At 42.5% G+C, this 26,867-nt stretch overlaps 1 protein-coding gene across 2 annotated transcripts in view; it reads left to right on the top strand.

The window, feature by feature from the left end:
- Positions 1-26,867, top strand: part of CNBD1 (cyclic nucleotide binding domain containing 1) — a 139,216-nt gene that overhangs the window by 18,284 nt on the left and 94,065 nt on the right. For both annotated transcript variants that reach the window (XR_014566492.1, XM_083747905.1), the window contains exon 4: positions 335-493. Coding sequence is in view for 1 of the 2 variants with exons in the window: in XM_083747905.1 (XP_083604031.1) it covers positions 335-493 (159 nt within the window). In the remaining variant the exon portion in view is untranslated. The remainder of the gene's footprint in view (positions 1-334; positions 494-26,867) is intronic.

The following is a 26,867-nucleotide window of genomic DNA, read 5'->3' as shown; positions in this document are numbered from 1 at the left end:
AAAGGCTCCTTCACGAGTCGGGAGAGCGCTAACGGTGCCAGCCGAGTCTCCATGTCCACGGCCTCCTCTGGCCGTGGTTTTTAAGGGTCCCCGCATCGCTGGTGCGGTAGGACCCAGCCCCTGCCAAGCCGGCTCCCTCCGGAGCTCGGAGGGAGTCCGCCATTCGGCGATGGCGCCGACCCGGAAGTCTCTGGAAGAACTCCCAATTTTGCTTTGAATGATTCGTAACATTTCTGTAGCAACTCTTGGTTCCTCACAAATGCCCTATTTTCTTAGAAGTTACATGATGAGTTTGCTCTAAATCTAACATTCTGTTTCTCCTTTTTGTCCTTAGGGTACATTCCTGTGAGTTTGGCAAAGGCACTGTACCTAGCAAAGGTTCTCACAACATATCCATCTATTTGAATTTGATTAAAAAATGCCAGATGTTACGTTCTGGTTCTCCAGAATTCGTAGAGAAGTTGAACATCCTAATAAAGATACTCAGGAAGATGTAAGTATTAAATCCATTCTTGGCCTTCTGCCCTTTCCAGCTCAGTTCTAAGGTCTTTCAAATATACATCATGAACTGGCCTGGAAAGTTAGCAGTGAAACTTATATGGCAGGGATAGGGAAACTGTGGCCCACCAGATGTTGTTGGACTCCAATTCCCATCAGCCCTGGCCAGATTGCCAGTGGTCAGTTGTAGTCCAGAAACATCTGGAGGGCCAACTCTGTTCTAGGGGTATATTCTTGTGGATGCATCCTAATCACATTGCTTTTAATGAATTGCTTTGCCCATGCCATCTTCTAGATGATTTGCCTTTAAATTGTGCCGTGCATTTTGAGGCAGGGATCTCAATTGCTAAAGCTAGCAAATGCATTATCATTCCAGCAAAAGAGCTGTGTTTTGTTTTAGGTTAGATTTTAAGTATTAGTAGCTAGCTCTATGGGACACAGGTGGCGCTGTGGGTTAAAGCCTCAGCGCCTAGGACTTGCTGATCGAAAGGTCGGCGGTTCAAATCCCTGTGGCGGGGTGCGCTCCTGCTGCTCGGTCCCAGCGCCTGCCAACCTAGCAGTTCGAAAGCACCTCCGGGTGCAAGTAGATAAATAGGGACCGCTTACCAGCGGGAAGGTAAACGGCGTTTCCGTGTGCGGCTCTGGCTCGCCAGATGCAGCTTTGTCACGCTGGCCATGTGACCCGGAAGTGTCTCCGGACAGCGCTGGCCCCTGGCCTCTTAAGTGAGATGGGCGCACAACCCCAGAGTCTGTCAAGACTGGCCCGTACGGGCAGGGGTACCTTTACCTTTAGCTAGCTCTAATCCCCTAGCAAGGCAAAGTGCATTTATACAAATTTCTACTTTGTCACCTTTGCTAATTTATGTCACTTTAAAGTTCCATGTACATTGAGGGCAATGTTGTTATTTACAATCAGCCCTATAACTTGAGCAAGAGATGTTCAAAAATGCGTAGTTATAGTTTCAGCTGCAAGGCACTTGCTTGGGTGACACATATACTAAAATTGGAATGATAGTGAGGAGATTAACTTGGTCCTGGTGCAAAGATGACACACACATTCATGAAGCATCCTATATTTTTATACTGTCTGAGGAGAAAAGTAGTTACCCCAGTGTGTATGCCATGTTCCCATGAGCAATGTTGGTGTGAAGCAGAGCTATGTACCTCCCTTGTGGCTTTTTAGAAGGCTGACAGGGCAACCCTCACAGCAGAGGATCCAAAATTAGATCACCACTGTTTAATGAAGTTAAGCAGCCAAAGTGTGTGGAGAGATCTGATCAGGATTGTGACGCTGGATGATGGACAGTTACCCTTTCCCCCAAGGCCATGATCCCAAGGAAAGAGCACCCTGAAAGCTATTTGCCCTACAAGGGGGGAAAACCTGCAGATACAGGCATTGTCCTCCTTGTAGGGCGAATAGCAGTTTGGAGGGTGATTTTAACCAGGAAAGTGACACAGGGGCATCAGGTGTTAAATCTCCTAAGTCCTGTTAGATCTCACCATTGCCACAGCTCCTTTTCAACTGTTAAAAAGTGGCAGGAGATTCAGTCACAGGTTTCAAGCCCCAAGAGACATTTTTTATTGTGCAAAGCCTTTGATGGGATGGCATGACTGCCAATAGGAAGTATCTGTGTTTGCTGGCTTTTTTGTGGCATGCATTGTCTCATTATAGCTGAGCAGTTTTCATGATTTTAGTTCAATGTTTCAGTAGGATGGTTTGAACAGTTTGCTTGCATTCTATTCTTTTATGTGAGTTGCCTTTTGATATGTTGGGGTCTGAATGTGGGGTGGAAATATATAAGTAAAGAATAATGGTGAATACACAGTCATGATAGTTCCACCACTAGATCACACATCTATGCCGACTAGATAACCCAGGAACAACTTTGCTGTTATATCTGATTCTGAATAGTACTATATCATGCCAAAGGTCTGATGTCGTTACCTTTTGTAGGTGTTTATTCTAACATTTGTCCTGTCCTGTATATGTTGTAGCATCGTCAGGGTTGTCTTAAGCATATGCGGCGCTGGGGTGGAAAGATCCGCCCCCCCCAGGTTGCCCAGTCCCAGGTGCGCAGGAGGGCAGAACTGGCCGACCACCTCAGCGTCTTGCTGGCTCGGTCGCCCCCAAACTCACGGCACAGAGCTGCCCGTGGCGCTCTGACCAATGGACGGGCTCTTCTCCGGACTCAACTCTCAGGCCCTGGACTCTTGGCCTGGCGCCCCTGAGAGCCTGGCGCTCGAGTGCCCTGCACCCCTAGCGCCTATGGGTAAGAGGGCCCTGAACATCACTACCTGTGATTCTTGAAGGTTTCTCTCTCTCAATTTTCTCTCTCAACTGTAAATGACGGAGGAATCTCTATTTTCATGCTTGCAAGTCATGTTGAACTGTTTAATTTCCAAATGTTAATTAACCTGCCCTCCAGTAATGTCAGCTGCTGTTGCTGCCACCACTGCTGCAGCCAGCTTGTCTGTCTGCCTCGGTGCCAGCAGTGGGGGAATGCAGCATCAGTCTGTTAGCACTTGGGCACATATGTTGTCTCCATGCTGTGCATCAGGTTTAGGTGCCAAAATAAGGTGTTAACAGTTATTAGGTCTGAGTTTGAGATCGAGGGTTTGGGGGGATTTGCTGTATGGTGGCTATGATTATAGAGGCACATGGCAAGCCAGAATGCATACTCTGCTTAATCTCAGAACTGTGCTACAGCTGTCAAAGGGAAGCCAGTTTGAGATTCCTATAATTCAGTTAAATGGGATTCCCCCCCCCAACTGATAACATACATAGCCTATTATATCTATTAAAATTAAAATTGGCATCCTCTTTACTTGCCCTTCCTTACCCTATTTCCCCACTCACATTTTTAAAAATACTATTTTTCAGTAGGAAAACAATTAAAAAGAACTTCCAGAAGTACATATTTTTATTCTGTGTGTGTGTGTGGGGGGGGGTTGTGTGTGTGTGTTTTGGCGGGGCTGTATGGGTGGGAGGGAGGAACAGGCCAAAAAGGCTAATATGGCATGGTCTAAAGTAGGGATGGAGGAGATTTACTTTGCATTTAAAGGTAACCCTAATTTGTACTTTCTGAAACAAAGTGAGACCCAAAACACAGCCATCCTTTGAAATTTGCGTTCCTCTGAATTCTGTGGTGTAGTCCTCCAACTCAGTACAGTAATTGGTACAAAAATTTGTACACTAGCGTAAGAAATGGCATAGAATTGCATATATGCATAGGAAAGAAATGTATATATGTGGAGAAACTAGCTCTAAAATGCTGGTGAATGTTCACAAGGACTTTAAAAACAAATTCGGGGGAAACCGAATTTAAGTTTAGAAAAATAGGATCGTGAGAGAAACTAAAACTGACAGAAGCGCCCCACCAAGATCAGGCCTATAAATCAATCTGCCTCTAAACATCTGGCGCCTGAGGCGACTGCCTTACTCTGCCTAATAATTGGACCAGCCCCACACAATGTGCAGCCACTTTGCTGAGCTACGCAGGTTGGGATCTGGTCAGCGCTTGCCGGGGTGAGAAATGTGCCTGGCAAACACCAAAAGAAATGTGGGCTAGAAATGCTTTAAACTGTTTAATGTTCTTTAATCACCCATTTCTTTTCTGCGCTCCTGAGTTTATATTCTGTTTTACAGAAGCAGCTCACCAGGTGCGGCGGAACCATAAAACCACAGATCTAAAACTCTGGTTTGGAACCAGACTTGCCTTTCCATGAGTTTCCATTTATGGAAGAAACCTTGATCCACCGGAGGAGACATGACTATAGCTCAGGCATAGACAAACCTGGCCCTCCAGATCTTTTGGGACTACAACTCCCATCATCCCTGCCTGCTGGTCCTGTTAGCTAGGGATGATGGGAGTTGTAGTCCCATAACATCTGGAGGGCCAAGTTTGCCTATGCTTGTTATAGCTGATTGCCACCTTCTCCCTGCAGCAGCCATACTGTTGTAGGGGGTTCTCTGACCCTCTGAAGCAACTCTTGTGGGAGCAAAGGAGGCTAAAGGAATTGGCCAAATTAACTTCTCCTTTCCTCCTGTGGAGAAATTTGTGGGTAGAGTTCTCTCCACAGTCAGGATCCAACCCAATGGCTCAGAGACCGAGTACACATCATATGTTGAAAAGCATGTGTCCACCCCCTTTAATAATCCTTGCAAAGGTCGTTTACTCCCCACAGAGCTACTGTTCTCAGCACCCTTAACATATTACAGTTCCCAGGAGTCTGGCAGAAGGTGCTTTAAATATATGGTATGTATGAGGTCCTTTAAAAAAGAAAAAAAAAACAGATTTGGTCAAGTGAATTGCTTTTTTAAAAAACAATCCAGAAGTCGATTTGAATCCCCTCCCCCAACCATCTTCTCTACAGAGATGAACTCATAACTAGCTGTGAAGAAAATTCAGCTTGAGCTTTCAGCACATCATGTGCTGCAAATTCCCTTGCCTCATCCATCTGCCAGAGAATTTCAGGCCCTCCAGAGAGTGATGCCTGGAACATGATTTCTTCCCTGCTCCCATCAATTAACAGGTTTCCCTCTGAGAATATGGTGGAACTGAAGATAATTCTGTTTCTGTGCCATGTAGATGCACAGTTTTTTGCACACACAAAAAAAGACTTCAAGGAGGTTTTCCTTAAAAATAATAGTGCTGTAGCTTCAATTTTATTTTATTTTATTTCTGGAGTTATAGCATTTAAAGGAACAAGGTATTCCACCAAGGAATCTTTTTTGTTTTAGGATTTTGGGATTGGGGGTTTTAAAAAATGCAGATAGCCCAAGGAATGGATGGTCTGTGGATAGTATCCAATGACTTCCCCACCCTCACTCCACATGCTCCACATGCCCCCCATCTGCTCCATATACAGTGGTACCTTGGGTTACATACGCTTCAGGTTACAGACTCCGCTAACCCAGAAATAGTGCTTCAGGTTAAGAACTTTGCTTCAGGATAAGAAAAGAAATCGTGCTCTGGTGGCACGGCGGCAGTAGGAGGCCCCATTAGCTAAAGTGGTGCTTCAGGTTAAGAACAGTTTCAGGTAAAGAACGGACCTCCAGAACGAATTAAGTACTTAACCCAAGGTACCACTGTAATTGGGGGAAACCCCTGTGCAGAATTAGGCGGGGCACTGTTGGGTGGGGGTATAAATAAATTATTATTATTATTATTATTATTATTATTATTATTATTATTATTCCTGACTTGATGTGCCAATCAGAACACAGTTGTTGGAGAGAAGGTGCTGCCCTTTGTCTTTCCCCCATCTGTTAATTCTCTTCCAGTTTATGCCTTAATCATCAGCAGGGGGGCTTAAAAACAAAATTCGTGTGAATTCACAAGTATTCTGGGTGTATTTTCTCACAACATGCATTTCTAAGTATATTTTCTGTCACAGTTAGCATTTCTAGATACATTTTATCCCCCAATACACATTTTTATGTACATTTAGTATGTTTTTGAGCAGAGAGCTACATCACAAAATTTAGAGAAGGGCATATTCTGAAGTACAACTGTGTTCTGATTGGCACATCAAGTCAGGAATAATAATAATAATAATAATAATAATAATAATAATAATAATAATAATAATAATAATTTATTTATACCCCACCCATCATCCTGGGTTTCCCCAGCCTCTCTGGGTGGCTTCCAACAAAATATTTAAATACAGTAGTCTCTGGGTCTTCTAAGTTTGTACTGTTCACCAAAAAATGAATTCCTCAAGCATTATTTGATGGCCTAGAGAAAAATAGTGCAGGACCATGAACAGCATTCTGTGATTTCAAGGTTCTTGTATTTATTTATAAGACCTTTAACAACTTGGGTGCAGCCCTCAGGGACTGCCTGATTCCATATATCTAGGGATTTTTTCACCCAGAACCCACCGGAACTCAGTTCCGGCACCTCTCTGGTAGGCGCCATTGCCATTACAGTGGTGCCTCGGGTTACAGACGCTTCAGGTTACAGACTCCAGACTCCACTAACCCAGAAATAGTAGCTTGGGTTAAGAACTTTGCTTCAGGATGAGAACAGAAATCACGTGGCTGCGGCGCGGTGGCAGTGGGAGGCCCCATTAGCTAAAGTGGTACCTCAGGTTAAGAAGAGTTTCAGGTTAAGATCGGACCTCCAGAATGAATTAAGTTCTTAACCCGAGGTACCAGAGAACAAGAGATGAGTTCATGGAGAGTTCTGGCACTTCTTTTTCTAGAAAAATAGCACTGCTTATATCCCTGCTTAATAACTGGAGTGTTTTGGAGGAAGTCACTGTTAGTGGTCTTCCATGGCTCAGATGCATAGCTTGGAACCACAAGAAGCTATGCATTTGGAATTGTGGACCCAATCTTGTTGCCAGACAGTTGAGTTCCGGCAGGCCCACTCCTTGCAGAACCTCTGGTGCTTACTGAAGACTTCTTTAAAGCATTGCAACCAGATTATAGTTTTAATTCATTTTCAGTCTTACTGTATTGGGTCTCCTATGCAACACTTTAGAGACTACTGCGATTAAGCAGTATACAAACTTTTGAAATAAAGTAATTAAATGATTTCACTGCAAACCCGGAGAGAACTTTGGAAGCATCTCATCTACTTTTGGTCTCTGCTGAGCTCATTTATCTGGATTTTTTGGGGGTCATTGAAATGAATGGGAAGGCAGTGGAAAACATTTCCTTCATTGACACTTCTGGTTGCAGAATAGAACAAACACCAAGTTTTGTAATAGCAGAGACAGTGTGTGTGTCTCTCTCTCTGTGTGTACATGTACAGTATTAGAGCAACGCCAGTATGCAAACTATCTTACATACTAGTGCCAAACCAAGACAGCTTCCACCTAATTTATAGTAGAAATGGGAGTTGCAACAGAAAGGAGCAGAAGTAATGTAATTTTATGCATGCTTGCTTTACTTACTATCAGTGGCTTTCCAAATTATTCTTTTCCTATTAAAATAAAAGCAACTCAAGAGTAACATGCCTCCAATTGGCAAGCAACTTTTGTGTCTCCAGTTGGCAAGAGCTTCTGAATAACAAAACAATGCTTTTTAAAAAGTGATATTTCCACTGGTAAGGTAGCAGACATGGATTGCTGGGTGAGGTAGAGTTGCTACACTAGTTTCCTGGTGGGCCATTTCCTTTCCCCTAAGCGTTTTGTAACCCAGGACAACTTTGCTCTGCGTCCCCCAAAAGGAGGCCCTTTTTCTCACATTGTAATTCAGAGAGAACTGGCAACTGAAGAACGTGGTCCTTGCATGAAAAAACACAAACAATGCTTTTTGTTTCATGACATTCCAGTGACTTTTGTTCCAGCCTTTAGTATGCAAAGAATTGGCTTCAAAAGGAACCCATAATTACTATATTGTATGTCTTTAATCTACAGGATGAAAAAAAAATTACATGCCACCCACAAGATGCTTGTTAGGGGAAGCATTATTTTTTAATTCCTTTAGAATTTATTCCGTAATCAAAGGAGAGAGGTTTAAGAACAGCATGAGAAAGAGTCTTTCATATTTTATCCCTGCAACACTAACATTTTGTAGTCTATTATTCTGCAATGATAACAAGACCCTTTTGAATTGTTTAAAATTTAATTGGCCAAGTTATTAAGCTGTGAAAATCTTTCTCTCCATAGTGTGGGAGAAGTGAGAGTTGTAACTCTGGGTTCAGCCATTTGAAGCCAGCTGGAGAGGAAGATTAGTGCCATTAAAATAATCACTTTCTCACATTAAAAAGTCTTCCATGGGCCCTGTGTGTGTGTGTGTGTGTGTGTGTGTGTGTGTGTGAATAGAACATGAGAAGAGTCCTGAGGAAACAGTCTAGGTGCCCATGTACAGTAGTCCAGCTTCATACAGTTATGGTTCCAGCCTCAAGCTCAGAATCAGAGAGGAAGGGATGGACTTTGATAATCTTTGGTAACATGAAGTCCTGAGCGAGGCCAAAATCTGGTGCCTTCAAATTGATCTTCTTAATTATGGATCTTCCAATTTTGCACCTCCTCGGCTCAACGTCCTGTGCAGGAGACTGCCTTTATTCCCATTTTAAGGGATGGAGTAGGGAGTAAATAGAAACAGAGAAACATAGGAAGCTGCCTTATATCGAGTCAGGCCATTAGTCCATATAGCACAGTACTGGCTGCACTGAGTGGCAGCAGCTCTCCAGGATTTCAGACAAGAAGAAGAATTTGGATTTGATATCCCACTTTATCACTACCCTAAGGAGTCTCAAAGCGGCTAACATTCTCCTTTCCCTTCCTCCCCCACAACTAACACTCTGTGAGGTGAGTGGGGCTGAGAGACTTCAGAGAAGTGTGACTGGCCCAAGGTCACCCAGCAGCTGCATGTGGAGGAGTGGAGACGCGAACCCGGTTCCCCAGATTACAAGACTACCGCTCTTAACCACTACACCACACTGGCTCTCCTAGCCATACCTAGAGATGCAAGGGGTTGAATCTGGGACCTTCTGCATGCAAAGCAGGGAGGTCTGTTAGGCAGCAGCTGTGTCAAAGTAGGGATGGGAGAGCAATTCCATTCCATTTGCATTCTGATGCAAAGTGACTCACTTCTCCCAAACAATACATGAACTGAAACACAGCTATCCTGTGAAATTCAGCTCCTCCAAATTTTGTGATGCAATTCTCCAACCCCCAAAACATGTCCAGTGGTACCTCGGGTTACAGACGCTTCAGGTTACAGATGCTTCAGGTTACAGACTCCACTAACCCAGAAATAGTACCTCGGGTTAAGAACTTTGCTTCAGGATGAGAACAGAAATTGCGCGGCGGCAGCAGGAGGCCCCATTAGTTAAAGTGGTACCTCAGGTTGAGAACAGTTTCAGGTTAAGAACGGACCTCCAGAATGAATCAAGTTCTTAACCCGAGGTACCACTGTACTGTATAAAAATCCGCATGCTAGGATAAAATGCACACGTTAGTGAATGCATATATCAGTGAAAGCAAGCATACAGAATTGCATCATCTTAGGGGCAATTGCTTGAAAAAGTGTATATAAAAGACAAAATTTCTTTTAAAAATGCATATATTAGGGGAATTGTGCATTAAAATGCTGATGAATTTTCATGAGGACTTTAAAAATTGTAAGCGTCTGCAGAGAACTAAATTTAAGACTGGAGAGTTTTCAGGGGATACAATGGTTGCGGTAATAAGAATAATGAAGACTTTGGGTTGTATCTGTTATTCGTCATACTCACTTATGGCTAACTTAGGTTCATTAATTTTGGTGGCTGAGTTGAACACAACCTTTAATAGCCAAAATTTGAATGTAACTTCAGCAGTGAAGTGGATAAAAGCTTTTCAGCTTAAAGCAAAACCATTCCTGACATTCAGGATTGTGCCACTGGTATCAATAACTATCAAAAATATATGAGAGCATTCACAGAGACAGACAAAAGTAGAATTGCAAAGATAAATCAAGCTCTGTCTTACCCAGAATGAATAATATCATGACAAACATAGTGAACTTTCAAAAATCATTCACCACCAATTTGATATGCAGTGCCAATGAATCCATTCAGAGCAAAGTACGTACAGAATAATGTTTTGAGCTTTGACTGAAATAAGCCTCGTGTAGCAGAGTTTGAGCTTAAAGTTTTCCATATAGAACTTTTACCTTGACTTTGGGGATTTGGATGATGATGTAACATTATTTTGACAGGGGCTTCTGAGAGGGGGAGGAAAAGTGATCTGTAGCTGCAGGCCACTAGAAGTAGCTCTGGCAGCAGTGGCATGTTCCTTGAAATACATCTACCCTCAAATCAACTTAAATCATGTGGTGCTGAAAAAGAGGAGCTTTTCTCTCAGCATCAACTTTAACAGATTAGCCCAGACATAATTCTAGTTAACACCCTCCACCTCAAATTCCTTATTCAAACTAGATATTACAATATTGCAATACATAACACTAAAGAAAACCCAGACCATAAGATTGAACCAATAAATAATGAAACCTAGACTTATGTACTCAGTTTATTTATTTAGTTAGTTCTTTAAGCAATTCATTTACTTCTTAGTTTCTAAGTGGTTTACAATACAAAGAAATAAAAATCAATTAAAACAACTAAATTAGCAATTAAATTGCCTATGGGAATAAAAAAAAGTACTCAGCAGCGGCTGGAAGTTCAGTAGGGAGCAAGGGTCTTGTTTAATATACCATTTCTGGAAAATCAAGACCGTTCATTTAGTACTTCTCATAATATAAAATGCACAAGAATAGTTCCAGAGACTCTGAAATAATGTAAGCACCAACATTCCTATCAAATACAATTGAGAAAACCATAATCCTCTAGAATTGCCATGTAATCATGAAATTCCTAAACAGTGATTGACACTCTTTGCAGAAAGAGGCTTGGGATGGGAGATCCGGGTGTGAAGGCATCAGCAGTTTCTAAGCAGGAAAAGGATAATGATGTCTCTAGAATTGCAACTATGAAGCTGATGCCCTTGCTATGCAGCTCCATCCTTTTCAAGCAGAAAGAAACCGCACAGTACATTTTAAGCAGCCCTTATTATTGCTGCTTTTTTCATTTGATTTGCTTGCCTTTAATCACATTTCTCTTTCATCTTTCAAGCGGCGCACAGGACTGGCAGATTCTTATTAGTGATTTCACATGTTAACTGTTGTCAAGCGTGCAGCTTTTCTCTGAGAACTGGAGCAGATTATGCAGAGGGACTGCATCTAGCGGCCGGCACCTTGTAGGCTCTGTGTCACATCCAGCCTGTGTGTGACCACCAGTCGACCCACCACTCAATCTTTATTTTCTAGTTCATTTATTTAATGAACTGATGTGTTTTTTTTAAAAAAATCTGCTGTTGCATTTAATATGGCTTTGCTTTTAGTGGCTTTTGTTGTGAACAGATTTTGAAATCTTTTAAATGTTTAATAGTAGCATATTTCTATTTAAATTTATCGCCGTCATATCTCCTAAAGCTTACCTGCAGGGAGAAGAAGCAGATTGGTATAGGGCAGGGGTCAGCAACCTTTTTCAGCAGGGGGCCAGTTCATCATCCCTCAAACCATGTGATGGGCCAGACTATATTTTGAAAAAAATAAATGAACGAATTCCTATGCCCCATAAATAACCCAGAGATACATTTTAAAGAAAAGCACACATTCTACTCATGCAAAAACATTCTGATTCCCAGACCATCCGTGGGTTGGACTGAGAAGGCGATTGGGCCGCATCCGGCCCCCGGGCCTTAGGTTGCCTACCCCTGATATAGGGGGTTTAGACAGAGTCTACTAGGCATACATTGGGAGAAGGAAGGCATTTCTGTTGTAGTTGGGCTGCTGTCAAGTCTTTCTGCAAGTTTGGGGTGGCCCATCCCATTTTGCCACCAGAGGCAAAATGAGAATTGCTGTCTCCTGGCCCTCCAAGTGTTGCTGATTGGCTTCCCCCCAGGAGGGCGGGGAAGTTGAGTAGCATTTGGCAGATATGAATGCCCTGGCTCTTGCCAAACCTGGTTTAAAACTTGTTGGCCCCATGTTGGTTGAAATAAAGTCTGAGTGTAAGTCACTGATCAATACCTTCCTGATCTCTTCATGTCTCTTGAATGTAAAAATTTTGCATTACAAACCCCAAAGAAGTTTATAATCCAACTGGGAGGCGTTCCAGCCCACAAGCATGTTTGAGAGCATTCAGTCTAAAACTGAAAGGCCAAAAAATTGTGTTAAAAGGTAATCCAGCCAGGCTAGCTTCCTGATGCAGTAACAGCCTTGGGGCTGGGTCATTAATAGAACAAAGGGAAGGAAATGGGGCTTTGTGTCCGACAACAAATGGGTGGGGACCCTCCTTCAGCTCTCAGATGGTTAGAAGGACAAAGCCTGAGTTTGAGGGCAGAGTTTGTGGTTATGTGAGCTAGAAGCTGGAGAAAAAACAAGCTCAGGTTGTATATATGTGTAAATAGATGATATTTTGTAAAGACATCAGTCTCTGCTGTTCCTCATTCCCAAAAAGGAAACACAACCCTGGGTAAGCATGTCCAGAACCCCTGGAATTTTGTACCACTTGGAGAGTGGGGTAGCGTGCAACAATATGTACATAAGTTGCATTCAAATGTGAAAATGCATGAATGGTGTGGAGACACTGGAGGAAGGTTAGATTTGTTGCTTATGTGGAAATGGCAACTGTATTCTTCTCTTCATGCAGTGGTCTGGATTGGGTTGAATGGATAATGCATTCTGGCCCAGAGTCATGGGGAATAAACTGCAGAAGGGGCTTAATTTCCAAACTGCAAAACCACAAGATAACATAGCAGCAGTAGCAGCCCCATGTCATCTGAAGTCCAGTTCTATAGCCTGCTTTGTACAGTGATTAATCCAGCCTTCCTGGAATTCTTAACAGTTTTCAATGTTTATAAAAAGATAACCTTCCTTGATCTACACATAGGCAGCTTCCTATTTGTTTAATTTGTACTGTAATAGGATGGGGCTAGCTTCAAAGCATTTTGATTGTCACCTGTCAAAGTATAATTCTGGCACTTTGACAATGTTTCTGCATTACCTATCAGTGTGGGCTCTTGTAACTACTTACTTATGCAAATATACACTACTAAAAAGATAAATTTTGTTAGTCAAATTGTAGTTCCAGAATCAAATTAACATTTTAACCACCTTTTTATAGGCTGATGAATAACAAACAGTTTTAATCATGCAGCAAGTTGAAATTCATAACTACTGTTCTAATTAGTGAACATGTTTTCTTAATGTGGCTTGGTGTCTTAGGCGTCTCAGAAAAATCAAAGCAAATCTGTTTGATCACAGTCCTCTCTCTTGTTTGCTTTTCTCCATAGGCTGTAAGATTTAGTCAGTTGTCAAGTCAGAGTCACCATCATGCAAAACTTGCAGTCATGATGTCAATATTGTTTTCTTGGGAATCATTCCTGTTGGCCTGGTGTACAAGAAATAAAATGAACAAGTGATAACCCCCAGGAAAATGTGTGTGTGTGTGTGTGTGTGTGTGTGTGTTGGGCTTGTCATGTGTCCTCTTTTTCCAGGACACATCCTCTTTTTCAGGGGTATGTAAAATGAGAGTCACCATAGCAATCCATAGTTAAAAGTAGAAGTCGGCAAATGCGTCCTCTTTTTTGCTCTTCAAAATATGGCAACCCTAGTGTGTGTAGATGTAGATGTTTTCATCCTAAGGATTTGCCCAGGCAGGCACATTATGTGACCCATGATAGCAGCAAAATAACCAGACTGTACAATGGTGATGGGATAAAATCAGGCCAAATCTTTATTGACAGAAGCAGGCAAGGCAAGGGTTGGCATGGCATTGGGTCCCAGGAACATTTCATCATTCCACAAGTCCCATATTGATGGAATGGATCCGCTGGGTTTGGCTCGCTCCAAACCTATATGATGGGAGTCAGCCAGTGTTGAACCTTGCCATGGTGCAAACCAAGCAAGCAAGATCTCACGGGGGGACCAGAGTGCAGGTTCCAACCAGGTGGATACTGAACCCACACTTGCGTTTGCCTCAGGCCCCTTATGGAGACCCCCTGTACTATATAGATCCTGCCCAATGCCATTTCTGCCCTCAAACAAACAATGTTCCTCCGCCTAACAAAGGAAAGTCATAATTTCACTAAGGGAAAGGCAGAACAAAAACAAAACAAAAAAACCCCAACAACAACCAAGTGCCAATATCGTTAAGGTAAAGGTAAAGGGACCCTGACCATTAGGTCCAGTCGTGACCAACTCTGGGGTTGCGGCACTCATCTTGCTTTATTGGCCGAGAGAGCCGGCGTACAGCTTCTGGGTCATGTGGCCAGCATGACTAAGCCACTTCTGGCGAACCAGAGCAGCGCACGGAAACGCCGATTGTGGTGGCCTTCAGAGCTTTGCCTTCTCAGGTGGGGTGGCTGTCAAGAGCAGGAAAGCCTTTCTGCCTGAGGAGGGCAGCTGGGAGCTGTCAAGGCTCTGGTTATCAGCCAGCCCAATCCGTGGATTCAAACCATTGCTTTTTTGGGAAAAGTGGCTGCTGCAAGGGAAAACAGCCTCTTCATCTGAGAAGGGATGGTTAAAATGTGGTGATACTGAGCAATGGCAGCATGGCTGACCAGCTCCTTGCATTGATCTCTTTCTGCTATCTCATACTCTTTGTCTATACAGCTTTTGAGCACTGGATTGGAATCTTGCATCCTGTTCACAGATCCCATTTTCAAAATCCATGCAGATTTTGTATACCATATTATGGTGTTTTTTAAAATATGTATTTTTGCCCAGGGATTCCACTGTGAAGGAAAATCTTAATATTGAAATTATACCTCTAGCTAAAGAAACATTTATTGCATTTGTATAGGACAGCTTTGAAGCACAGCACAACAGTGGGTCTGGCATTCCTTTTTTCTTTCATCTTCTGCCCTCAAGGCCATTTAAGGCACACTCAAATCAGCATCTTTCTGATTAACCCAAGTTCTCAATATAGTAACTCTATATTTATCATCCCAGAATCACCATTAGTGTTTTGATGGCAAGCTGAAATAAGTCATGATGGCACAGAACTATTATTAAGGTTTAATCTGATCCTTGAAACAGACCACAAGGAACATGCTGGCAGAATATGCAGCAATACTAATAATGAAAGAATACATGGTAGCATCCCCACCATAGGCGCCGACTCCATGGGGGAGCCCCCTCAAAAATTCGTTTGGGGGGGCTCCGCCCCCCCAATAATTTAAGAAAATTATTAGTTATATTATGCTTTGTAAAATCACAAAATTATGTTGGTATTTTTTATTTTTCTTGTTTGACGATAGTTACCTTTTAAAATACATTCAGTAATGAGTTAAAACAAATAATTATTACGGTAGTAAAAGAGGCGGCGCGAGTAGTTTTGCTCGGTGCGTGCGACTGGCCCAGCCCCTCTTTCCTTTTCCTCTCTTCTGCTCTCCCGCCGGGCGCCTGAGGGAGAGTTACTTAGCGGTTCTGAGGAGCCGCTGTTGTTTCGGCAGGGGAAAAACCGCCACCCGTGAACCGCCGAGCTCCCTCTCTCTTTCCAGCCTCTCTCTCTCTCTCTCTCTCTTTCTCTCTCTCTCTCTCTCTCTCTCTCTCGCTATGGCCAAGGAGGAGAAGAAGCCCTTCAGCCAGTCTATGGCCGAGTGGCGGAGGTTCATCTACAACCCCAACAGCGGCGAGTTCCTGGGGTGAAGGGCCAAGAGCTGGGGTGAGGAGGGCGAGCGAGCGCGCGTGCTGGGAAGGGAGGGGAGGGGGCGGCCGGCACGAGGGGCGGTGGGAGGCGAGGCGCAGCCGGCACTTGCCTTGCCCACCACGCATCTCTCTCCTTCTCGGTCTCTCTCCCTCCCTCAGCTGGCGAGGGGGCCACGAGGCGGGCGGCAGCAGCAGCAACGGGCCGGGAGCGGATCTTAGAAAACTTCCCGGGGCAGGACCCCCCAATATTTTTTATAAGTCGGCGCCCCTGATCCCCACTGAGGGATGGGTGGGGAAATGCTATATTCCTGCACAATTCTCCGTATTTATTATCCATCTCCTCTTACATGAACCTGCCAATTCACTTGTGAGTCCTTCCACAACCTGAGGTTTGGTTGATGGGTGCGCCTAAAAGGTGGTTCTTCTGTGCCTGAGGTTTGGAACTCCCTGCCCTGGGTCCTCTGCTTGTCTCCCTTCCTGGTGACATTTTGTTGTCCTTTTTGGGGTTCAGGATATTTGATCTCATTTTGCCTGGTTCCTTGGATATATTCTGTCAGCTGCTTTTTACTGGATTGGTTTTGGTTTCCCTTTTTTTTATAAAATAAAAAAATATGCACTCTTGTGCATCTTCAAACTGATGCTGAAATGTAGGATATAAAAATTTAACAACAAAAACCATATACAATAGTTTTTGCTATGAGATAGAGTATTTCCAGTGCCTCCTTTGTTATGTGATTGCTGTTAACACTTTGCTAATATAAAGTATATATGAATGCAATATTCAAATCCCGATCTGCCTTCTTACATAGTAATGCTGTGGGACTCACCAGCATGCAACTGAGCTTAAAATGCGTAAAGCTTTTTCAAACCCCCTCTCCTCTTTTTGTCTCGACTTTGGAGTAAAAGCTTGTTTAGGAACTGTACGTGAAGAAACTTGCATATTTGAGTGAAATATATGTGTGTTGCTTTAGAATACACATGAACGTGTTCTGGATCCTTTCAGTCAGATTAACCCTTAAGTCAGATCTGGTTCAGGGAAGCAGGCTTTGATGTCAATAAGAGCAGTTCATATCTTAAAATTACAGTTTACAGAGTGTTTTAACAGTCAATCCCTCTTCCTAGGGAACTTTGGGAACTATAGGTTTGTGAGGGGAATAAGAATCTCTTAACAACCCTCGGCACCCATAACATTCTACAGTTCCCAGAATCCTTGGGGGGGGTGTGTGCTTCAGATGTATGGTATTGATGTACCCTAGAGACAGAGAATGCACAAGTGATTAACAACTTCTCTTTTCATGTTTCCAGGTCTTGTGTAAAGAGGGAAGCCACATATTACCCCTATTAGCCAAAGAAAAGCACATGCTGTTTTTACAATTGTAGTGCAGCAGTTTGGTCACAGACTTCTTTCTCTACACAAGACCTAGGACTTTGGAAAGGGCTTTCGGTGGGAAGGTGGGATAAGAAAACAAGACATATGAAGAGAAGCCCTGTTCTGTGCCTAGTAAGCAAGGGATGCCTTTACCCAGTGGCACTTTAGTCTATAGATTGCAGCAAAATACTGGGCAAGGTTTTGCCATGAACACATTTGCCATGAATGGTGACTAAGGCTATTTTAGAAAACAATTGCATCCAGCCATTCATTGCTGAGACCATACTCTCTGGGAAGTGAGGAATTCAGCTGTATGGCTCTCTGATCATCACATCTGCATGATTCCAAGCCTAAACTTTTGCCACAATTTCCCCATTCACTGAAAAAAGAATATTGCAGATAGGGCTGCTGTTTATTAATTCACAAACAATAAAATAAAACATACATAATGTTATCTGAAAGCAGTGGGGCTCCAAGAAACATACATTAACATCTGCTGATCAATCTTGTTGCTCCATTAAGCAGGCTTAGCTATGCCGCTGGCTAGTTACTGCGTGGCTGCGTTGCTTTGCCATTAGAGGGATGGAAGTGGCTGACTTTTATGAATTCTAGTTCTTCTACAAACAAGAATAATGAAACTAAAAAACGAGCTCTTCCACAGTAGTGTTTCTGAAATAACAAATACTGCGGAGTGCTCATTATTATATATCAAGACGCACAATCATAGGCAGCTTCATATTTACATAATTCCAACAAATATTAAAATAGGGAGAAAGGTTTGGTGAAATATTGCACAGTACAAAATCCTTTGTGGCCTTGAGATATTGGGTAGAAATGATGAATCCTTTCAAAAACAAATGATACAGGCTGGAATCTGAAACATACGTAATAACGAGTATACCCAAATGGGTAGAAGTGAGCTGGTTTGGATGAAATGGGAAACCATAGTTTATTGTCATGAGAATAAGCTGCTGTGCGGTGTGGGCTTACACACTCCCTTTCATCCTCTGGTACAGGTGTGAGAAGAATCTTGGAGTTCTCTTTCTGTTTTAGATTATCTGTAGTTTGTAGCAGTTAAACTTTAATAATTTCTGGAGTAGGCTTGTTCCAACTACGGTAAATATTGTTGAAATTAACCACAGTTTAGTGTTCAGACAACATGCTAAACTGCGGTTAATTTAGAACTGAAGCCAAAGCTTCCAATGTCAGAAGATGCCTACTGTTCTAGAAAGGTAAAAGGGACGCAGGTGGTGCTGTAGTCTAAACCACTGAGCCTCTTGGGCTTGCCGATCAGAAGATAGATGGTTCGAATCCCCACAACAGGGTGAGCTCCTGTTGCTCTGTCCCAGCTCCTGCCTAACCTAGCAGTTTGAAAGCACATCAAAGTGCAAGTAGATAAATAGGTACTGCTGTGGCAGGAAGGTACTGTAAATGACATTTTCACATGCTCTGGCTTCCGTCACATTGTTCTGTTGCACCAGAAGCTGTTTAGTCCCCATAGTTGCCTTTGACTGGACTTAACCGTCCAGGGGTCCTTTACATCCCCCCTTTTTTTTACTGTTCTAGGAAACCTAGTGCCTCACAAAAGGCAAATAAATTGAACAATCAGGTTGAAACCTGGATTCTACCTGTACATTCAGGAGACAAGGCAGCAGCAATAGAGCATATCTTTTAATATTAAAATAATAGGACATATTTTGGACCAATCCATTATTTTTCTTTACAGCAAAACTGTTTTACCGTGTTATAGCCAGCTGATATAATGCAGGTCTGTAGCCAGAAGCCTTACCATGCCATAGCTAAAATGCTTTGTTGCCTTCTGCTCTCAATATAAAGGACAAATTCTATGTGTGAGCCTGCTTCTGCTTCTGCCCCTTGTGGAGACCTTGGATTCATATCATTCTATCTGTACTTCAGGCAGACACCCACCAGCCTTTGTTAATTCTGAGAGCAGGATGAAAGCATCCCACTAGTACATTCACATAGAGATCATTCTATACTTATAGTGATCTATCTATCTATTTTGTGTACTTTATTTTGACTCAGGCAGCCAAATGCCTGAGACTGGCCCTTTACCCCCTTCGCTAAAAGTCCTCCACCGTATTTCATTTTGTTCAAGGTTCAGGACCAATTAATTGTTTACTCCTGGTCAGAAATTCATAAGTGTCCCATGGCCTGTAAGCACATGACGAAGCACCTGAAGAATACAGTGCGCAAGATGATGTGCAGTAGTTTCCCACCCACAAACATTCCATGCAGATAGAGGAGGAGGAGAGCAACAATGACTCTCCATAAGAAACTCAGGTTCTACATTGGCCTTATGCTGGAAAGTATGTGCATATGAACTGCAGATGACTTGCTGTGTTTCCTTTCAACCTCACAGACATGGAATCAACAGGTCACAAAGGATAAACAGAACTTTAGGTTTCGTTTGCATTTGTGTATGTGTGTGTTTCAAAGAAATAATTCTGAACAGTTCTTTGTTTTTTGAGTCCCTGTAGCTCCGTCATTGGTTTTTGTGCACTTCTTCACTAGATGTCACTAGAGCACATACACAAGATGTGATGCACGACTCATGTGGCAGTTTGAATTCAGAGTGCTAGATTCCGAGCAGAAATGCTCGAGATAAATAGGCTGCCATATTATTTAACACAGTCTGCAACAAAAGCCCCCTCTAGATTTTTCACTTACACCCTGATCCCTAACTTCCCTTGAAAGTAAGTCTGCAAAGTTTTCAGGGAAACATTATTGCTATGCAGCTCTGCTTAAGACTGCAGGCTCAGGTTGATCTAAATCTGACCACAAATAGGAAAAATTTCATAATCAACAATGAGACAAATGTGCACCTTTTATACCAAGGAATTGCAGACAATGGGATAAATTACAGTAAGACTGCACCCACTTCCCAAGAAATAGGTCCCACTAAGGGCTTATCCACACTTCCCCTTGTTGTGCTGCTTCCCTCCAGGGAAAAGCTCTCTTTAGTGTTCTGTTGGAGCAAACAGCAATGGGGTTTTCTTTGGGTTGCTGCTTGTTCCAGTTTAAAACTAAAGAGCAGGTCTTCCCTGAGAAAGCAGCAGGGCAGGGGGAAAACTCTTTGGACCAGTGCTTTCTAGGCATGGGGCAAGCAGAAGTGTTTACAAGCCCTAAGCTTAATTTTGAACAGACATGTATAATAAAAATAAAAATAAATCTTTCTTGCGGTCCAAAGGCCCATTGAACAATTTCAGAACAAAATTCAGTTAATTTTTTTTAAAAAACTTTTTTTATTGCTTTTTAAAAATACAGAAATACAGAAAAAAGAATAAAGAGTGGTTATAAGAAAAAAAGATATAAATAACAAATTTCCATATTCTTTTTCCATCTAATCTATAGGACTTCCCCACATCCTCCGAACCCTGCGTTCTCTGTCTTATAAAGCATCAGCAATTTGTTAACTTATTTCAAAACTTATTGTAACTTCCATTTTATCATGTTCCCTATTTTCAATTTTACTATAGCTCAATTCTTATATGTTTTATATTAAACACAATAAAGTTATTTCATTATTTTACCTCTGAATTCTTGTGTCTTAATTTTCATTTCATTAACTTACATTTGCTGAAGCTAGAATTTCCTGAAAGGTGCATTTTTTTAACATTCATACAGCTTATAGTGTTTTTTCAAATAGTCCTTAAACTTTTCCCAGTCCTCCTCAGTTGTTTCTTCTCCCACGTCTCGGATTCTGCCAGTCATTTCAGCCAGTTCCATATAGTCCATCAACTGCGATTGCCATTCCTCCAGCGTGGGTAAATCTTGTGTCTTCCAGTATTTTGCAATCAGGATCCTTGCTGCTGTGGTAGCATACGTGAAAAAGGTTCTGTCCTTCTTAAGCACTCTCTGGTCCACCATGCCCAGAAGGAAGGCCTCTGGTTTTTTAGGTAGGGTAAATCTCAATACCTTTTTTAGTTCATTATGGATCATTTCCCAGAAGGCCTTCACTTTCGGGCAGGTCCACCAGAGATGAAAGAATGTCCCTTCCGCCTCTCCACATTTCCAACATTTGTTGTCAGACAGATGATATATCTTGGCTAACTTGACTGGGGTCATGTACCACCGGTATACCGGGTCATGTACCAGAACAAAATTCAGTTAAGACAGCCAACCACAAAAGAGAGAGTAACCATGGCAGTCATTTTGTTTTGTCTCAAGCATGATGACCCTTGTTTCTTTTAACTTCTGAGAGAAACTTTGCCATGGCCAGTGTAATATCATTAGACCTGTCATCCAAAATATATTTAATATGGGAGGCTTCAGATTTTCCCAGCAGATTTGCCAGTAGGGGTTTCATCAGTTGGTCCCTTGCTTGCGCATACTGCCCACAATGCTTCATGCAATCGATGGCCTGAGAACATAAACAAAGCCTATTCTGAAAAGGGATGCCTCTCAGTCTACCATTTAGCACTTCCGATGGAAAAACATTTAGTCTGGCTTTGGTAAATAAACGCCGATACGTTGGTACAGACAGGTTCCTAAGATATGAGGGTATCTGAAAGTCGTACCCTGGATTCAAGATCCAGCTATGGCTTCCCAATTTTTCAGTCATGTTATGCAAAGCACATATGATATGAAGAGAAACTGTACCAGTTGATGGTTCTGGTAAGATTGTGCAAAGACAGGATGGAGGGGGATAAGCAGGCCTGATGCTAGGATCCAACAACCAAACCCCAGTTTGTCCATTGCTACCTCTGCCATTACAACTCCATCCTTTGAGATTATTTTGAAGTATCAGACTGTCAGCTGCCAAATATCAGCAGTACCCACTGAACAAATAATATACATGGAACTTCAAGCATTTACTTTGTTGCACTAACCTGCCCTCCCAGCAAGGAAACCCCAGATAATTTAAGTTGCAATACAATTGTATCATCAAAGTATTGAAATGCTACATTTATCTACTTTTTTTTCTGGGCAGGGATCTACTTTCTGTTAGGTCTCAAAGATAATGTTAGCCTTTGAATGTATGCCAGAATGCACTGATGATGGGTGTGTGCCCAGGCTGACATTCAGGGGTGGGGGGGAAGGAGACATGGAAGTGTCTGTTATAGAAACCACTTCCTCCCCAAGCACATGTTCCCACAAGATTATCATGTTCTAACATATACCTCTGACCTGTGAAATGATTCATGAAAAAGATTACAGGAGGGCAAAGTCTGTTCTTTGTTGATGTTTACCATTTTCTTCATAGGAGAAACATGAGGCATTCAAACAGGAAGGCACCAAAGGAAGGCTTACATTGATTTAAGCGAGGAAATGCTGAGTAGGATTAATGGAGTTGCTTGTCTACATTTCTTTAAGACCCTGAAAACAATTTCCTTTGGCTACTTAGTTTGCCTGTTTTCCCTGATAAGTGACATTCTTCTACAGTATACAATATATAATTGTAGCATCAACCATTGAAATCCCATGGACGTATTCTGGAATTAAATCTCACATTGACTCATATATAGCACACTGGTGAGAGACAGAAATTGCCTTAGTCTCCCATTCTCAGAAAAGAGACAGTGTTACTTTGTGCTGTCTGGTCTTTTAACTGACTGAGGTCTTAGGTCTCTCAGCATCTTTACTTACACATGCTTTCTCAGGACTCTAAACACCTTGTTTATTTCTTTAGCAAATACTGCTTTTTATATCTGCAAATATTAGTGTCACACAGGATGCTGCTGAAATTTGAGAGGTGGGGTCATCTTAAAAGAAGGTTGTGGGCAGGCCCTCAACCCAGTTCCACCCACCCTGGTGTGGACAGAGTAATACTCTCACGCCGGGGTGGCACCACGATCACCCCATGCCTATTGGCCAATCATTTTGAGTGAGGTGATTGTGGGGGGTATAACAGCGGCAGCGCGATGTGTGCCAAGCACCTGCTTCACGCTGCCAAACACCCACCCACCCTCCCTTTAATTTAGGTGTCCTCTGGCCTTGCTTTGGACTTCGGTTGGTCACCCGTCTTGGGATGGGGACCGGGTAGGAATTTTTCCATTTGGCAGATTGGCACTAGCCATTTGATTTTCGCCTACCTCTTAGCAATCCTCACAACTTTGTAAGGTTTGGTGATTAGGCATTGGCTTATTGATGAGTGGGGGAGAGGAGGTCAGCCATCGCCTGCCCCTCCAGTGTCCAAAAGTATTCTGTTAAAGGAATCCGGGGCCTGGATCCTGATTGAAGTCCAGTTGAGGGGCTAGGGCCATGCCAGGCCTCTGGGAACACCGGGGGAAGATACAGGCGGGTTCCCCCAAAGCAGCTCGCTCTTTTGGTGGTTTACCCTTACTGACTTCCTGCAAAGGGGGCAGGAGTTCGATATAGTCTTTTGCCAATGCCTAAGCCAATACCGCTCACATTTGCTGTAATCAATAAAGTTGTGGCCTAAATTTTGCCCATTAACCTTAAACCAAAATTCTGCATCAGTGTGAATTTCTTTATTTTAACAGGGGCTAGCTTGAGGGTCTTGCCACGCAATCCAAAGTCCACCACTGCATTGGCTCAGTTGAATCTTACCTGGTGGTACCAACTTTCTTGGTAAAGACATCATTTGCCCCTCCACTATGCCATTAAAATAATGTGGTGCAGAAACCTCATGTAAAAATTGTGGCTGTGTTTGGACAAAATGCTAAACTGTGATATAGCACCGCACAAACGAGCTGCACAGGCACAAGAGATCCGTTCATCATGATAAATATAAATATATGAATTATACCACACCCTCCACACCCTGCCATCTATCCTTTTAATTTTTTTTCTAGAATGTGATGTACATCTCATTTTCTTTTAGACTTAACACTGTCATTTATTCTAAGAGCATGCTGCTAATGAGTATTTAGCAAGTATATTTCTACTGCTCATTTGCCACACCACTGCTGTGTTTTATGGATCAGCACAGTTGGAAAGAACTTTGGTTACCTGGTGTTTACATTGATTGATTTCTTCCCGTTTTGTTTTCTATGCATCTAGGGTGCACATTTTAGAGGCTGATGGTTAAAAAATAGGAGCCATCACAGAGGTGACTTTGGGGAGTTTCAGCACACACACAGCCTCAGTTGATTGTCTGGTCCAATTTTCTTTAGCAAAGCTGCACCAATTTATATGAGAGGCTATGCTGTCACATTTTGAGGGATTTTTAAAATACTCCAATTTCCATTGCTTTTCTGTTTGAAGCCACTATCTCATATTAGATGATTTTTTATTGATAATGGTAAGATATTCCATTGCAGCTTATTGATCTGTTCTGTAAAGGCAGGAAACTCTGAAGTGGCATAAACTTTTCATATTAATGTTCATATTGATTTTGTTTGATTAATATTCTCTTCCTCTCCTTTTTCCTTCCTTCTCATCTCCACCAATTTCCTTACTTGCTGGAAAGTTTAACTGTGTTTGTAGAATATTAATGGGGCATAACCATCTGATTTCCATTTGCTTCATTCTCTTTTGTGGGGGTGGGTTGGCAGTATAGGAAAATATAACAATCTGAAACTTATATTCTCTCTCTTAAAAAAATATGCTTTTCACCTTCATGCATTATTTTCTGAGAAGACTAATAATAATTTGCTCAGAGCTGCACACCATGTAGGAATGCACCTTCTTTTCTGCTATCTAATTTATCATCTTATGACAGTTATAGCACTTCTGTGACAGTGGTAGTTTGTAGGGGGACAATATTAAGACAAAGCACAGAAACAAATAAGTCAGAGAGGTAGTTTGCTTCCTCATTCAGCCCCGGCAAATGTATACGGATATTTGTATTTGTATTATAAGTGTGGGTGTTATTTACATTATCAAGTTTATGAAAGAAATATGCATGTGTAATTTCTTTACACATCACACCTTTACTCAGAAGTAAGTACCACAGAGATACGTGGGCCTTACTCACATTTGAGTACTGATGGGATTACAGCCTTAAATAGATCTCTCATGTAGCCTTGAAGTAGTACAGTGGTACCTCGGGTTACATACGCTTCAGGTCACAGACTCCGCAAACCCAGAAATATTACCTCAGGTTAAGAACTTTGCTTCAGGATGAGAACAGAAATCATGTGGCGGTGGCGCGGCAGCAGCAGGAGGTCCCATTAGCTAAAGTGGTGCTTCAGGTTAAGAACAGTTTCAGGTTAAGAACGGACCTCCGGAACAAATTAAGTACTTAACCCAAGGTACCACTGTAGTTTCTTTTCACCTGTTATCGAAAGGCTTAAATGGCTAATATGCTACCAAAGGAAAATGGGTTTGCTTTTAGCACCCAGTATAGAATATGCCTTTCTTTTTAGAACCTCAATTTGCAGGATATTCTCCCTTAGTGAATGTATTAGGTGTCACTAGGAATTAGAATTCAGTTCTAAAAAAAAAAGATGTAAGCTGTATTGGTTGATGATACACAACATTTTTTTTTGAGGTGGCAAGTGCCAGTATGCCTTACCATCACCTCCCCCCTTGCCACCATCTTGCTGCTGCCTGCCTGCCCACTCGCTTACTCCTCCCCCCGTGCACCTTGCTGCTTTTTCTGCTGCTGCCGCCATTTCCTGAGGCTGAAGACATGGCCTCCTAGAGGACCCTTACGATTGCCAAAGCACCTTCCAAGAAGATGCCTGCTGATTGTATAAAAGTAGCACTAAAGCACCTCTCCACTGTAGATGTAGCAGGGAGGAAATTGGGAAATCTTCCCTTTTTCATCCCCCCTGTTCCTCTCTCTCTCATCTCATCTCTGTCCATCCCTCTCTGTCCCTCTTCATTTCCCATGGCTCCTGGAATGTCAACAGGAGCCTTGGGAAAATTCTGTTTCCTAGTGCTTCAGAGTGACGGAAACAGAGGCCTCTCTTTTCTTCTCTGCCCCTAACATTGTCACTATTGTTGGATCAGCAGTAGCTGATGCTAAAGGGACAACTTATGATGGAACAAGAACGAAGTAAGTGGATTGGTAAGTGAGTGGGAGGGAGAGGGGAGTTATTTCCCAAGTATTCAGGGGTTTGTAATGTTTAACTCGGTGGTAGCTCACAGGGGAGAGATGGAAGTAGTGGCTTCCTTTGGGCAGCATTAAAACACTTGTATGGGCAGGGTGAAATGGTGCTAAGGTCAGAGAAGCTCTGGGTTGATGCTAGTGGCTCTGTAGGCATACCTAGAGACCTGTCACTGTCAACCCAGAGCTCCCCTTGCCTCACCTCACCCCATCACTGCCACTAGGAGGACGGCTCTGGATCTGCCACCTGCACCCATGGCTTGCCTCATTTTTAAGGCAAGTATTATTACTCTCCTAGGTTCACATTTCAGGTGTCACTATGGCGCTACCATGAGTGAACTGAATTTGCAGTATTGCGATAACCTGTCTCCCAAGGCAACATTTTGAAAAAGTATGTGACATTTGCATGTTGGAAAAGAGTAGGCCTGCGAATTAGATTAATCTCCCATCTCCGTTCTCTCCAGAGAACATTTCTCTGTTTCTCCTGCCTGATTATTTGATCGGCATCTATTTAAATTACAAGAAGAGCACATTGACGGATGGTAGTGACATTTCCACCCCTATCCCATAAAGACTGTGTAGCTATTGAGAGGATGCCAGTTGAGCTGGAGAGATTACTTTTAAAAATCATTTTGACTTTAAAACTAATGGGAAGCTTTCTTTGATAACTCTTTTATAGTTGGATGCAGCTGGGTGCCAACCATTCACAAAGGGAATCTAATTCTGCTTATCATTAAAGCTAACTTGATCAGACAACTTGTCTGCACAGCTGAAGCCTTCTTAATTTGACTCTGTAAATGCTGCAGTGAAACATACTTGGTTAATGAACTGTTTATATCCTTAATTTTGTTTCAAAAAGTTTTCTT

This window comes from Podarcis gaigeae (genome assembly GCF_964106915.1).
Source record: "Podarcis gaigeae genome assembly, chromosome: 7".
NCBI lineage: Eukaryota > Metazoa > Chordata > Lepidosauria > Squamata > Lacertidae > Podarcis > Podarcis gaigeae.
Note: the sequence above shows the minus strand (reverse complement) of the source record. Positions and strands in the feature narration are given on the sequence as shown.